Here is a 15,356-nt window from a genome sequence, read left to right on the forward strand (position 1 = left end):
TGAGGTGGTCAAGGAGGCCAACAGCATCCTGGCTTGTATCTGAAATAGCATCGCCAGTGGAGCCAGGGAAGTGATTGTCCATCTGTATTTGTCTCTGGTGAGGCCACACCTCAAATACTGTGTTCAGTCTTGGGCCCCTCACTACAAGAAGGACATTGAGGTGGCTGGAGTTGTCCAAAGAAGTGCAATAAAGGTGCTGCAGGGTCTAGAGAACAAATCTTCAGAGGAGCGGCTGAGGGAGATGGGGTTGTTTAGCCTAGAGAAAAGGAGGCTCAGGAGGCCTTACTGATCTCCAGAAATACTTTAAAGGAGGCTATAGTGGGATGGGAGTCATTCACTTCTCCTAAGCACCAATCGATAAGTCAGGCCTTAAGTTGCACCACGGGAGGTTTAGGTTGTATATTAGGAAATTTTCTTCATTGGAAGGATTGTGTAGCATTGGAATACGCTGACCAGGGAAGTGGTTGAGTCACCATCCCTGGAGGTCTTAAAAAATGTGTACATGTACAGCTTAGTGACATGGTTTAATGGTGGACTTGGTTTGACTTGATGATCTTAGAGGTCTTTTCCAACCTAAATTATGATTCTGCGATTCTATGATCTTTTAGTATGTAATTATCAGTTATATGAACATAACAGCACAGTTAAGAAAGATTATGAACATATATATATATATATATATATATACACATTTGATTATCTCCTGTGTTGGCATCCCTTTTTGTTTGTGTATATAAACTTAAAAAGCTGTGCATTATTAAAAGTTTTACATGCAGAAGTGTTCACATTCATAATAATAAGCATCACTTTCAGCTTTACTTGATTTATTTTATTTGCATGTATAAGTTGACATGTAATTGCCTCACACAATTAAATGAATTTCAGCCTCTCATGATTTTGTCATATCTGTCTTTATTATTCATCTCTATCAGCTATCTTATACCAAAACAAACAAACAAACAAACAAAAAACCACACAGATAGTGTTAAAAAGATTCTTTTAAACAGTGACTTTCAAAATATATGATGCTGGGGAATTAAAATCACCATTTCCCTGTATTAGATGAGAATAAAAGGACAAAACATGACTTACTAGGGTCAGAGTATAATTCTGATGTTTTAAGTCTTGGCCCACTTTTCTCTGTATCAGATATATTATCTTAATAAGATGATGTTAATTCTAGTTCAGTTCCTAATAATCAGTCAGTCTTTTCCCTGGCCCAAACCCAAACAAGCAAATATAAACAGCATCAATTTGAATTTTGACATGTTAACGGTATAGCAGTGGAGTTACCCACTTCCCTCAGTTTTGATGTTCTTCCCCTTAAGTCCTTGACTTCTGTTTTGTCATTTCTTCTCTGCTTCTCATCTTATTTTCACTGTCTATCTATAATATCATTATGAAAATTATGACTGTCTTTTATCTATCAAATCTTGTAACTCATTTTTCCCACCAATACTTTCCACGTTTTGTATGAATATGAGAACACACTTGCAATTTCTCCACAGAGATCAAGCTCCCAAAAAGAAACATTTGGATAAAGATACACCCTCAGAACTGCGTTTCTGTTGTGTCCTGTTATTGTAGGGTAGGTAGTTCAGAGAGCACTTCACCTAGGATGTAGTCACCTAAATTAAGTACTTTTGTTTAGTTTAATATTTTTGTTATTCCTATATGTGTAATAAATTTCAGTACTGTGAGATTTTAAATGCTGTATACATTTTGTCTGTTAGCTGGACAGTAAAAATCTATTTTAAGCAAATTCATGAAGTAATGCTAAATTCATGATCTTGATCTTTCCTTCAGCCTTATATTTATAGACAACCATTATCTGGCTATTGATAATACAGCTGTATCTGACTGACAGGTTATTTGAGAAATGTATCAGGTAGTGAAAAATACAAGGAAATGCGTGCATATGCATATAAGGATTTAAAATACATTGACTGTGCTCAATTACAACTAAATTTATAAAAATTTAAAACAGTATGCAGCTCGGCACTAGCCGTTCTGGCTAACCAAATTCTGACATTTTTTAATTACGATATTACCATATTGCTTTCCTCTTGCTTTTGGAATACATTCATATATGAATTACAAATATAGCTGTTTAACCATAATCATCTTTGTTTTTTTCTCATAAGCTGTAAGAAAGCTGGGTATGACAGATATTGACTAATCCTATGGATTTATTAGCTTTAACAACTGCTTTTACATTTTTCCAGTATTACTGAATCTGAAATACTTTCCTCTTCTCAGGAGAATATAATGGAAGTTATAAGAAATCAAGAATTTTTACTTCTACCAGCTAAAGAACTCCATAAACTTCTTGCTAGCGATGATGTGAATGTTCCTGATGAAGAGACCATTTTCCATGCCTTAATGATGTGGGTGAAGTATGATATGCAGAGGCGATGCAGTGACCTAAGTATGCTGCTTGCTTATGTAAGATTACCACTGCTTCCACCTCAGGTAATTCTGTTTTATTTTGTTTTATTTATATCATAATCACTGTTATTGTGAAAAATCTCATCAGTTTATAATCTGAAAATGCTGAATACTCTGGATGTTTAAGAGCAATACTTTTCAGAATTAGACAAAAAGAATGGCAGCCCTTCATTCAGAGTAGCTTCAATAAATCTGTAGATTAGGCAAACAGACACTGAAAATGTGCAGAGTTGTGAACTTGGACAGGAGTAACCACCTGCATTATAACATGCCAAAAAAGACATGTAGAATGGTAATTATTCAAAAACAAAACAAAATAAAACCAAAACAGACTAAAATAATTACAACAGCAGCAACAAAACAAAACAACTACAAAAACAATAACAACAAACAACAACTTGGGCTTATGACAGATTCCAGGCTGAGTATGAACTCACTGTGCGAATGAAGAAAACTTCATATTGGGCTACATCAGGAAAACCTTTTCAGCACGTTTCATGAAGTTATTATTGCGGTAATACCTGGTGTTGGTAAGGCTGCACCTGGAATACCATTTCCAGTTTTGAACTCCACAGTTCAAGAGGTATAGGCAGAAGCTGGAGAAGGTCCAGTGATGGGCTAACAAGATGGTATGTGAGCTAGGAGACTGAGGGAACAAACTTCTTCAGTTTGGTGAAGTGAATGTGTACTAGGCCAAGTGATGCCCTAGTAGCAAATTAAAACTTCTTTAAGGGTAGTTCAAATGCTGATGGAACCAAATTCTTCTTGGGGACACCACAGAATTTAAGAAGAGATAAAGGCCCACAGGTTGTAGCATGCAGTAAGTCTGTCAGTTTGGACAACTTGAAAGTTTTGGACAACTTCAGTTTGGACAACTGGTCACTAGTGGTGTCTCCCAGTGCTCAGTATCGGGGCAGTTCTCTTCAATATCTTTATCAATGATCTGGACGAGGGGATAAAGTGCACCCTCAGTAATTTTGCAGATGACACTGATAGGGTGCAAGTGCTTTAGGGTAGGAAGGCTCTGCAGAGGGATCTGAATAGGCTGAACTGATGCGCCGAGGTCAGCTGTAGGAGGTTCAATGAGGCTAAGTGCCAGGTCCTGCACTTGGGGCACAACAACCCCATGCAATGCTACAGGCTGGGGAAAGAGTGGCTGGAAAGCTGGCTGGTGAAACAGAGCTGGGCATATTGGTCGATAGCTGGCTGAAAATGAGCCAGCAGTGTGCTCAGGTGGCCAAGAAGGCCAACAGCATCCTGGCTTGTATCTGAAATAGCATCGCCAGTGGAGCCAGGGAAGTGATTGTCCATCTGTATTTGTCTCTGGTGAGGCCACACCTCAAATACTGTGTTCAGTCTTGGGTCCCTCACTACAAGAAGGACATTGAGGTGGCTGGAGCATGTCCAAAGAAGCTGCTGCAGGGTCTAGAGGACAAATCTTCAGAGGAGCGGCTGAGACAGCTGGGGTTGTTTAGACTGGAGAAAAAGAGGCTGAGGGGACACCTTATTGCTCTCTACCACTACCTCAAAGGAGCATAGCAGGGTGGGGTTCAGTCTCTTCTCTGAGGCAACAATGACAGGACAAGAAGAAATGTCCTCAAATTGTGCCAGGGGAGGTTAAGGTTGGATATTAGAAACAATTTCTTCTCTGAAAGGGTTGTGAAAAACTGGAACCAGCTGCCTAGGGAAGCAGTTGAGGCACCATCCCTGGAGGTATACAAAACAAGTGTAGACGTGGTGCTTAGGGGTATGGTTTAATGGTGACTTGGCAGTGCTAGGTTAAAGGTTGGACTTGATGGTCTTAGAGGTCTTTTCCGACCTAAACGATTCTATGATTCTTAAACACATTTTCACAGAGGTGCCGCTATTTTCACTGCTAGGCTCAGCCATGCCCTGCTGGTGGGGCCTTTGGAGCCATCTGGAACTGGCTGTGTCTGACATGGGGAAGGCCCTGGCTCCTCCTCACAGAGTATAGTCGTACAAGCCTGCCCACTGTAAAAACCTCGCCTCGCCTGTCTACAGCTAGACAGGATTAAATGAGGTTAAATGACTGCTTATAAGTGTTTCTGAGGAAGGTCACAAAACAGATAATTAGCCAGCCATGAGTAAAGTTAGAAACAGCTGCCAGTTGAGTCTTATTTGTTAAAGGTGACATTTAGATTGTTCCATAATTGTACTAGCAATAATCTCAGAATCATATCAATGTCTACAGGAGTTATTACTACATAGGAAGCAAGAGACAATGTTCTCACATATCTAAATCTCTTCAGGTTCATTTGGGCATAGTTACTGTTCCTTAGAGATCAAATCCTGAGCTGAGGGTCTGATGAATGAATAAAGAATTCACTGATACAGCAAAAAATATTGTTGAGCTTTTTCATCCTTGTCTATGAGTCTGCAAAATTTATTTCCTTCAGACCATGCAATAAAAATGACAAAAAGAATATGAGGCAAATACTTTTGGTTGTGAATCCTTGTTGCTATTCTGAATATTATCCTCCCAGGATGACTCTTTCTAACCCAAAATCTGGAAGGAAATCCAAGTTCAAATGCCGTAAAAATCAAGTAGATGTTAATACTGGAATCCTCAAACAGCATCCCAAGTTTCCTTTGTATTGCATATATGACACTGCAAAACAAAAAGAAAAATTGAGATACCTCAACCACCAGAGCTCAGTCACCTTTACTGATCAGTTTTTAACTCAGTCCCTGGCTCTAGACTGGACCATTTCAGTTAGCTCTTTTTTAGACAAGTATGTTAGCCCAGCTGATTCTGTTAGCTCAGTTGATTCTTGCCATGGTCTGTTTACCAGTGTAAGCAAAGCATATGATTCTCTAACATGCTTAACTAGTTATTCTGTTTCAGTTAATTGTTTGAAGAATATGGGAAGAAAAATGAAGGTAGACTAAGAGTGGCCCCTCACAACACACTCTTTATGAGGTTTCAAGGAAAAAAAGCAGGAAAAGAATGCTTAGAAGAAGATTAAAATGAGAACTATCATAAATCATGATGCTGAGATTTACAGGCACTGTTTCATAGTGAAATCCTAGAAGGTCTGTGTTGTTTTTATTTGTTTGTTTGTTTGTTTGTTTGTTTAATTGGGGTTTTTGTTTTTGTTAGTTTGCTTGCTTTTGTTTTTTGATTTTGCTTTCCAACATAAAATATGCTATAAAGAAAACACTGTCAAAGATGACAAAGTTTCAGGTTTCTATGTCAGAAATGTAAGTTTATTTTTCAATCTCTGTGCCAGTTGAGAAACTAGCACACAATGCTATGCATCTGTGCAGTCCTTAAGGACTAAATTCTAAATCTAGACATTTAAAAAAGCTAGTGTAAACTTTTCACATATCAGCCTCACCACTAGCTTTTACTGTGTACAAAGAAATCATGTAGGCTATGTTGCGTGCTGGTCCCTGACCTAGTTCTTCATAATATTTTTCTTTCTAATAAATATCTTCAAGATCTAGCATTAAAAAATTGAGTGAGGCTATATAAAAGGAAGTCATAAGTCATTTGAAAGGAATACTGTTTTGTTTGTTCTGTGGATTACTGAAAGCTATGAAAAACAGAAAATGGATTTGAAAACAAACAAAAAAATACAATTCCTTTGCTATTTGATAGCCTCATGTAAAATATCATATTATGTATGTGCACATGTAAAGTATGTGCATATGTAAAGTATGCAATAATATATAAAGCATCAGGTGAATTAATTAAGAGGCAAGATTTCAAACTACTTCTGTGTTTGGAAGCTCCTGATCCTATTACAGATTCTAAATATATGTCTCACTAATTTATCTGTATTTGTTGAGTAAGTAGGAATTCTACTGGAATTCTACTTAATCTAGGCATCACATACTTTGCTTACCTCTGCATTGCTCATTGCAGTTATTCCTGCATTACCAAGCTGAGTGTTGTAGGTCTTTATCCATAATGCTAAAGACAAGCCCCTGTATAGTTGACTTGCTTCTGGGTTTCCTCTAGTTTCTCTGTGGCCCCAGTAAGGAAGAATATCCTGAGACATGGCCAATAGCCCTAGTGTCCCTCGTTTATGAAGTGAAATTGTGCCAACTTGATTATACATCATCCTCATGACAACATCCTGGATACCTTAAGTTGTCTGAAGTATGACTACATCCTGTTAGCAACTGAATTAAATCCTAGATTTCACAGAATCATAGAATGGTTTGGGTTGGAAGGGACGTTAAAGACCATCTAATTCCAACCCCATTGCCATGGGCAGGGACACCTTCCACTAGACCAGGATGCTCAAAGCCCCATCCAACTTGGCCTTGAACACTTCCAGGGACGGGGCATCCACAGCACCTCTGGGCAACCTGTTCCAGTGCCTCACCATCTTCTGAGTAAAGAATTTCCTCCTTATATCTAATCTAAATCTACCCTCTTTTAGTTTAAAGCCATTACCCCTTGTCCTATGACTATACTCCCTGACAAAGAGTCCCTCTCCAGCTGTCCTGTAGGCCCCCTTTAGGTATTGGAAGGCTGCTATAAGATCTTCCCAGAGCTTTCTCCTCTCCAGGCTGAACAACCCCAACTCCCTCAGCCTTAGTTGATCATCCTCATGGCCCTACTCTGGACTTGTTCTAATACTTCCATGTCCGTCTTGTGCTGGGGTCCCCAGAGCTGAAGTTTTAACAGAAAGTTATTGAGAACTGGAGGCGGAAATGTATTTTTTATTACCAAGAGGTGAAATTTTCCCTATTATGGTTTATACTTAAGTAAAAATTCAATAAAACATTGTCATTTTCATTGCACTGAAAATTAACTGAAAAGCTCTCTGAGAGAAGCAAGGTCAAAATTAAAATCTAATCACTAGACCTTGAGAAAACAGATTTGGGTTCCTTACTTTTAAATGCACTAAAAAAGATGAAGTCATAGAATAAAATGATTATTAACAGATTGGAAAGATTGACTGAAAATGAAGGATTAAATTTATAGCCTGTGTTTTATGATGCCTCCTTTCACTCTCAAGGTTCTTTAATTATACTGGCAGTGTGGTCAGACTTGAGTAATAGGATATCAAAATATATAATTCAGAATTCAGACAGCTCACCTCATCTTTTTCTGACCCTTTCCCAAAATAGAATAGTTTCTTCTGTGCTTGTGTCTCCTGTTCCAGGACTGAAGCTGCATCTGGAAATATCCTCCAGCAATTCAGCAGCATGTTTGAGCCTCTGCCTAGCCCTGTATGTTCTACTAGTGCTAGTGAAACCCCATTTACTGAGATAATCAATTGTTTTTGCTGAATATCTGAATACAGTGTAATATAGCTGTTAGTGTCAAGACTACAGCATGAGCCAAGAATGTGTGCAGCTTCTTTTGGGCAAAACATTCTTTTTACTACATTTCTTAAGAACATGAGGAATTGCTGATGATTGATGGGTTGCTAAAGAAATTTACAAGCAAGAGTTCAGAGTTAACACATGATAGTAGGTGCCTAGAATAGCATGACTAGTAAGAATGAGGGTGTTAAGCATATGTTTTAATGGATCTCAGCAGAGGCATGCATGATAAAGAGTACAAATATTTACTTGCAGAAATGGCTAAGTTAAAGATAACTTGTACTCCACCAGCACATTGTGTTTATAATGGATGTTTTTGCAATGGCTTGTAATAGTAGATCATCAGTTAACAATAAAAGCTAAAAAGCAGCATAGGATAAAAAATAAATATTATTGCCTTTATGCCTGCAACACTTCTAATAATACCCCTTTTACAGGCTTGCTAGTCACATCAGTAGGATAATGCATAATCTTTCAGTATTAAATACACTGTGGCTCAGATTCAGTGAAACTAATGTAAGCATCTAAATTAGATTTCTTGCCCAGGGACAGAAACAATCCTGTCCTAAGGTGAAATATTTAAATATCCTGTTAAATCACTAGGGAGAAAGTGAACTGATCTACCTTCTGTGAATCTGTGGTTCTATCCTTATTTCTACAGAGATGCTGTAGGTAACCTGTAGAAAATGCTGCACCACTAAATCCTTTCAGAATGCACACATTACAACCAATTGTATATGATTTTAAAGCGTGTGCTAATTTCCATGTTACACTCAAGTAAATCCTAGGTTGGCTAACTGACATTGTGAGACAAACTTGCAAGTTCCTTGCACGGGAAGGAATTTGTGAAAGAGGTATTTATTTTTGTCTCCAACTGAAAAACAGTTAACCAGAGAGTCATCAGTATGCTGAGATTCATCGGTTCTAAAGTTTTCAGCCCTTTGGGGCTAAATGAAGAAATTGCAGAAGCCTTTGCAGGAGGACAGCCTGCTCCACCAGGGGCCTCTCCAGAGGCCGCAGGGGAACTTCTGCTCCGGCACCTGGAGCACCTCCTGCCCTCCTTCTGCACTGACCTTGGGGTCTGCAGGGCTGGTTCTCACCTGTCTCTCCCAGCTGCTGTTGTGCTGCAGGTTTCTTCCCTTTCTTAAATCTGCTCTCACAGAGGTATAAACAACATCACTTTGGCTTGGCTCTGTCCAGCGGCAGGTCCCTTTGGAGCTGGCTGCAACTGGCCTTTATCTGACATGGGGCAGCTCCTGGATTCTTCTCACAGAGGCCACCCCTGCAGCCCCCTGCTACCACAGCTTTATCACATAAGCATTACCCAATACAATGTACTAGTAGAATTATTCATTTTGGGCATTTGTAACATTTATCCTTGAAATATACTATACGGAAAAGGTATTTAAGTTATAGACTGTTCCATTTATACGAGGTTTTCTTGTCTTTTTTTTTTTTCCTATTTTTAAGGGCTACAGATCATATTTGAAACAGTAAAAGATTATTTAGGGGAAAAGTGATTCTTTTGTATGCCATTTCTTTGTACTTTACTCTTTTGTAGGAGATTTATCAAAATGACATCAATTTTGGTGTACTACAGTTAACTTCAGTAAATATGTAACTACAAATAAAAATAAACAAAAAAGTATTTTGCAAATGTAGGCTATTACCTGTTATTGACCAAATAACATTTGCCTTCCATTCCTTGGTATCTGTCATGCTTTTATCAAATCTTTTACTTCATTTATCGCTTTGAGAAAAGAAAAAAATAATTTGATTCAGAAGAGCTTGAAATGAAAATAGCTACCTGTGAACTCAAGGAGACACAGAATAATTTACCACAGTCCAACCTTTTTGCTGCAGCTAGTTTCCTTATGTATTTCCTCTTTTTATGTGATTTGTTTGGTTGTTTGTTTGCCTTCCTTAGGAACACAGTGTGCCCTCTATAACTTTTCTTATTTCTTATGGAGCACTTTAACAGAATTACAAAATATGCAGGAATACCAAAATTATGATAGTACATTTTTATTTTTTTCCTCAAAGATTAGAGAAGAAAAAACATAACATACTCTAGGACAGATTTATTTTCCCTAACTGTAGATATCTGGAAATTAAATATCTTACAACTGAGATTTTATTTACTTTATTTAGTTAGTTTAAGAATAGATTTATCTTGACATAAACATTTTTTCTTCTTTCCATATATTATGGAGAAAGCCTACTATGATGAAATCAAATATAGATGCTGGCATCTATATAATTAGGTATAGATAAATCTTGCATCTTAGATTTTGTGCTCCATATTTTATAAAATCATGGTCAAAAGACATCATCAGAGACAGATGTATAATCATTTATAATAAATGCATAAATAGATAGATAGATAGATAGATTAGATAGATAGATAGATAGATAGATAATGGTTACAGTTTTCCTAAAATGAATAGCATTTGATTCACCAGCACATCAGGGTGATAAATAAATTGTTCAAATTGGTGCCAGTTTCACCCAGTAGTGCTATTTGGCCTGACACAAGTCAACATGTGTGCCAAAAAGTGTGGGCATATTTAGGAATTAAGTTAAAAGTAAAGTTTGAATAGTGTGGTAAAAGATAACAAGGGACCACTTATACAAATAATATGAAGATTTTAATAAATGGGCTCATTAAATCATAAACTTTGGGGAAGTGTTAATGCTGTGAAAGTGGTTTCAACAGCACATTTTAATTACTTATCACAGATGCTACCAATGAATATTGCAATCCCATTACTCAGTCAGTTCATTCAAGAGAGTGGGAGAAACTAATCAGTTTCTTCATTTTTATATCATAAGCAAAGCCTCAGAGAATGTGTGTGTGATTGTTTGTTTATCTAATATATTCATTTTTGTAACCTAATGATAGTTTAAGGAAAACAAACTTCAGTTATTCTTCTTGGGTGTTGTACCCTGAGGATTACAATTAAAGGGTAGAATGTCCCAGAAGATTTCTTCTGAGTAAGATGTTTTTTTTGTTGTTGTTGTTGTTGTTGTTTTTTAATGTGTGGGTAAGAGGTTGAAACGATAAGTCAATTAAACACTGAACACATGTACAGTGAGTTGGTCACCAAATATACCAGTTTAGTAGATGTCAGAGTTCAGTTGTTAGACATAAAACAAGACCATTCATTATTATTGTTATGTGACTAATCTCTTTACAATATATTATCATCTGCTTAGCTATATAGATCACAGACTTACAGACAAACTAGTGAAAGTGTGTTGTGTCTAAGTAATAAATCTTAATCACAGAATCATAGAATCATAGAATCATAGAATCATAGAATGGCTTGGGTTGCAAGGGACATTGAAGATCATCTAGTTATAGAATGGTTAGTCATGTTTCAAGAGTGAATTGGTCTAGACTTTCTTAAAGATCCTCAAGTCTGCGACACCACTGAGGAGGAAAATTTCCCTTCTTTGAAAATAGAGAAATCTGAGGGATTAATTACATAATTAATATAGTGTGTATAAAAATAAAAATTGTGTATTTTTCCTTATTAGAAAGTGTTACTTATTCTCTCTTGCTGAAAACTGTTCTTTTCTATAGGTGTCAAACAGGAAATTCAGTTACTGTTACAAGAGCAAAAATTAAAGTGAAATTGAAAGAGACAAGCTGTATTTTAATTCCATTCCACGGTATCGTTATGCTATTCATTTCATGATTCTGTTTTACTTTTACCTTGGACAAAGGTAGAAAAAATATTTTCGAACTACCCCATAGCAATGGAGAATTTTTGGTTCTGAGATGCATTCTTTTATTTTTTTCTTAGGCATATAAGCACTATCATACAAAACAACAACAACAACAACAAAAACAACTACGAAGTAAGGACATTTAGGATCAGCAGAAATGATCAGAAAATGTAAATTTTCAATTGAATTAGACGAAGTAAGAAAACTAGGCTATATTTTCTGCAGGAAAACAAACAAAACCAAGTCAACATAAACAAAAGACAAAGGAAAAACAAACAAAAAAACACATGGTATGTAAATATTCTTTGATTCTGAAGATTTCAATGTGAAAGCCAAATTATTTTGAAAGTTCCTTTTTTTTTTCATGGATTTTCTTTCAGTCTTGGAAAAGTAACAAAATTTATTATTAACTCTTTTTCTTTTTTGTAACGTATAGGCTTATAAGCAGTTTTTTCAGGGTTGTGTGACCTGTGAAAGAGATGGTAAAAAAAATAAAAAATCTGTCACTGAAAGCTTACTCATGTATCTTTTTGAGCCCCAAAAAGGGTGTTTGCATTTACACTTTTGTTCTTGGGTAAATGCCAGGGAGTTAAATAATTAAACTGAATTTCATTGTAATGCCTGTTAAAGAATCACGAAACGTGTGAAAACATAAATGGCCGCTTAAAAATACTTGTTTGTGAAGACTAATGTGTAATTGGTTAACTCAAGAATATACTTTTTACATTGATTTTTGTAATAAGTGCTAGTGCTGAGTTTTTTCTCTGTTCATATTATATTAATTTTTGGAATTTTCAGTATGATTTTCACAGAATCACAGAATCATCTAGGTTGGAAGAGACCTCCAAGATCACCTAGTCCAACCTCTGACCTAACACTAACAAGTCCTCCACTAAACCATATCACTAAGCTCAACATCTAAACGTCTCTTAAAGACCTCCAGGGATGGTGACTCAACCACTTCCCTGGGCAGCCCATTCCAATGCCTAACAACCCTTTCAGTAAAGAAGTTCTTCCTAATATCCAACCTAAACCTCCCCTGGCACAACTTTAGCCCATTCCCCCTCGTCCTATCACCAGGCACGTGGGAGAATAGACCAGCCCCTACCTCGCTACAGCCTCCTTTAAGGTACCTATAGAGAGCGATAAGGTTACCCCTGAGCCTCCTCTTCTCCAGGCTGAACAATCCCAGCTCCCTCAGCTGCTCCTCATAAGACTTGTTCTCCAGACCCCTCACCAGCTTTGTCGACCTTCTCTGGACTCGCTCGAGCACCTCAATGTCCTTGTAGCGAGGGGCCCAAAACTGAACACAGTACTCGAGGTGCGGCCTCACCAGAGCCGAGTACAGGGGGACAATCACTTCGCTAGCCCTGCTGGCCACACTGTTTCTTATACAAGCCAGGATGCTGTTGGCCTTCTTGGCCACCTGAGCACACTGCTGGCTCATATTCAGCCGACTATCAACCAATACTCCCAGGTCCTTCTCTGCCAGGCAGCTTTCCAACCACTCATCTCCCAGCCTGTAGCTCTGCTTGGGGTTGTTGTGCCCCAGGTGCAGGACCCGGCACTTGGCCTTCTTGAACTTCATACAGTTGACCTCAGCCCATCAGTCCAGCCTACCAGATCCTCCTGCAGAACCTTCCTACCCTCGAGCAGATTGACACATGCACCTAACTTGGTGTCATCTGCAAACTTACTGAGGGTGCACTGGACGCCCTCATCCAGATCATCGATAAAGATATTAAAGAGGACTGGCCCCAGTACTGAGCCCTAGGGGACTCCACTAGGGACCGGCCTCCAACTGGATTTGACTCCATTCACCACAGCTCTTTGGGCCCGGCTATCCAGCCAGTTTTGAACCCAACAAAGCGTACGCCAGTCCAAGCCATGAGCAGCCAGTTTCTTGAGGAGAATGTTGTGGGAAACGGTGTCAAAAGCCTTACTGAAGTCAAGGTAGACCACATCCACAGCCTTCCCCTCATCCACTAAGCGTGTCACTTTGTCATGGAAGGAGATCAGGTTCGTCAAGCGGGACCTGCCTTTCATAAACCCATGCTGACTGGGCCTGATTGCCTGGTTGCCCTTCAAGTGCTGCATGATGACACTCAAGATAATCTGCTCCATGAGCTTCCGTGGCACTGAGGTCAAACTAACAGGCCTATAGTTTCCCGGGTCTACCTTCCGGACCTTCTTGTAGATGGGCGTCAAGTTTGCTAGCCGCCAGTCGACTGGGACCTCCCCTGATAGCCAGGACTGCCGATAAATGATGGAAAGCAGCTTGGCCAGCTCCTCCGCCAGTTCTCTCAGTACCCTCGAGTGGATCCCATCCGGCCCCATCGACTTGTGTACATCCAAGTGCTGTAGCAGGTCGCCAACCATTTCCTTGTGGATAGTGAGGTCCACATCCTGCTCCCCATCCCCTTCCACCAGCTCAGGGTACTGGGTATCCAGAGAACAACTGGTTTTGCCGCTGAAGACTGAGGCAAAGAAGGCATTAAGCACCTCAGCCTTTTGCTCGTCTTTTATAACTAAGTTTCCCCCAGCATCCAGTAAAGGATGGAGATTCTCCTTAATCCTCCTTTTTGTGTTGATGTATTTGTAAAAACTTTTTTTGTTATCTTTAACGGCAGTAGGCAGACTGAGCTCCAGATGAGCTTTGGCCTTTCTAATTTTGTCCCTGCACAGCCTCGCAACATCCTTATAGTCTTCCTGAGTGGCCCGCCCTCTTTTCCAAAGATTATAAACCTTCTTTTTTCTCCTAAGCTCGAGCCACAATTCTCTGTTCAGCCAGGCCGGTCTTCCATGCCTGCTTGTCTTTGGGCACGTAGGGACAGACCGCTCCTGAGCCATTAAGATTTCCTTCTTGAAGAGTGCCCAGCCTTCCTGGACTCCTCTGCCCTTCAGAACCACCTCCCAAGGGACTCTGCCAGCCAGTGTCCTGAACAGCTCAAAGTCAGCCCTCCGGAAATCCAATACAGCAGTTTTACTGATCCCCTTCCTGACTTTGCCAAGAATAGAGAACTCTACCATTTTGTGGTCACTCTGCCCAAGACAGCTCCCAACCACCACATCTCCCACCAGTCCTTCCCTGTTCGTGAACAGAAGGTCTAGTGGGGCACCTCCCCTGGTAGGCTCTCTAACCAGCTGCGTCAGGAAGCTATCTTCCACGTCCTCCAGAAACCTCCTAGACTGCTTTCTCTGGGCTGTGTTGTACTTCCAGGATATGTCTGGGAAGTTGAAGTCCCCCACGAGAACAAGCACTGACGATTTCACAACTTCTGCCAGCTGCCTGTAGAACTCCTCATCCGTCTCCTCATCCTGGTTTGGCGGTCTATAACAGACCCCCACCAGGATGCTTGCCTTGTTGGCCTTCCCTCTGATCCTAACCCATAGGGACTCAACCTTATCATTCCCAGCCTCAAGTTCCTCAACATCAAAACACTCTCTAATAAAGGGAGCCACATCACCACCCCTTCTGTGCTGCCTGTCCCTTCTGAAGAGCCTATAGCCAGACATTGCAGCACTCCAGTCATGAGAGTGGTCCCACCACGTTTCCGTGATTGCAACCAAGTCATAGCCTTCCAGCTGCACGATGGCTTCCAGCTCCTCTTGTTTGTTGCCCATGCTGCGTGCATTAGTGTAGATGCACTTCAGTTGGGCCATTGCCTTCTCCCCCGGCCTTGCCATTGTTCCCCCTGGCACACCTCTAACAAGCTTTATTTCAGCCCCGTCCCCTTTCTTACCTAGTTTAAAGCCTCTCAATGAGCCCTGCCAGCTCCTGGGCTAGGATCTGTTTTCAGCCTTAGAGATAGGTGGGACCTGTCTGTGGCCATCAGGCCGGGTGCCGAGTAAAGCACCCCATGGTCAAAAAA

General features: G+C 39.7%; 1 protein-coding gene across 2 annotated transcripts in view; it reads left to right on the forward strand.

The window, feature by feature from the left end:
* Positions 1-15,356, forward strand: part of KLHL1 (kelch like family member 1) — a 239,145-nt gene that overhangs the window by 144,989 nt on the left and 78,800 nt on the right. For both annotated transcript variants that reach the window (XM_035561284.1, XM_035561285.1), the window contains one exon: positions 2,260-2,472. In XM_035561284.1, coding sequence (XP_035417177.1) covers positions 2,260-2,472 — 213 coding nt within the window. The remainder of the gene's footprint in view (positions 1-2,259; positions 2,473-15,356) is intronic.

Source organism: Cygnus atratus, chromosome 1, assembly GCF_013377495.2.
Source record: "Cygnus atratus isolate AKBS03 ecotype Queensland, Australia chromosome 1, CAtr_DNAZoo_HiC_assembly, whole genome shotgun sequence".
Lineage (NCBI taxonomy): Eukaryota > Metazoa > Chordata > Aves > Anseriformes > Anatidae > Cygnus > Cygnus atratus.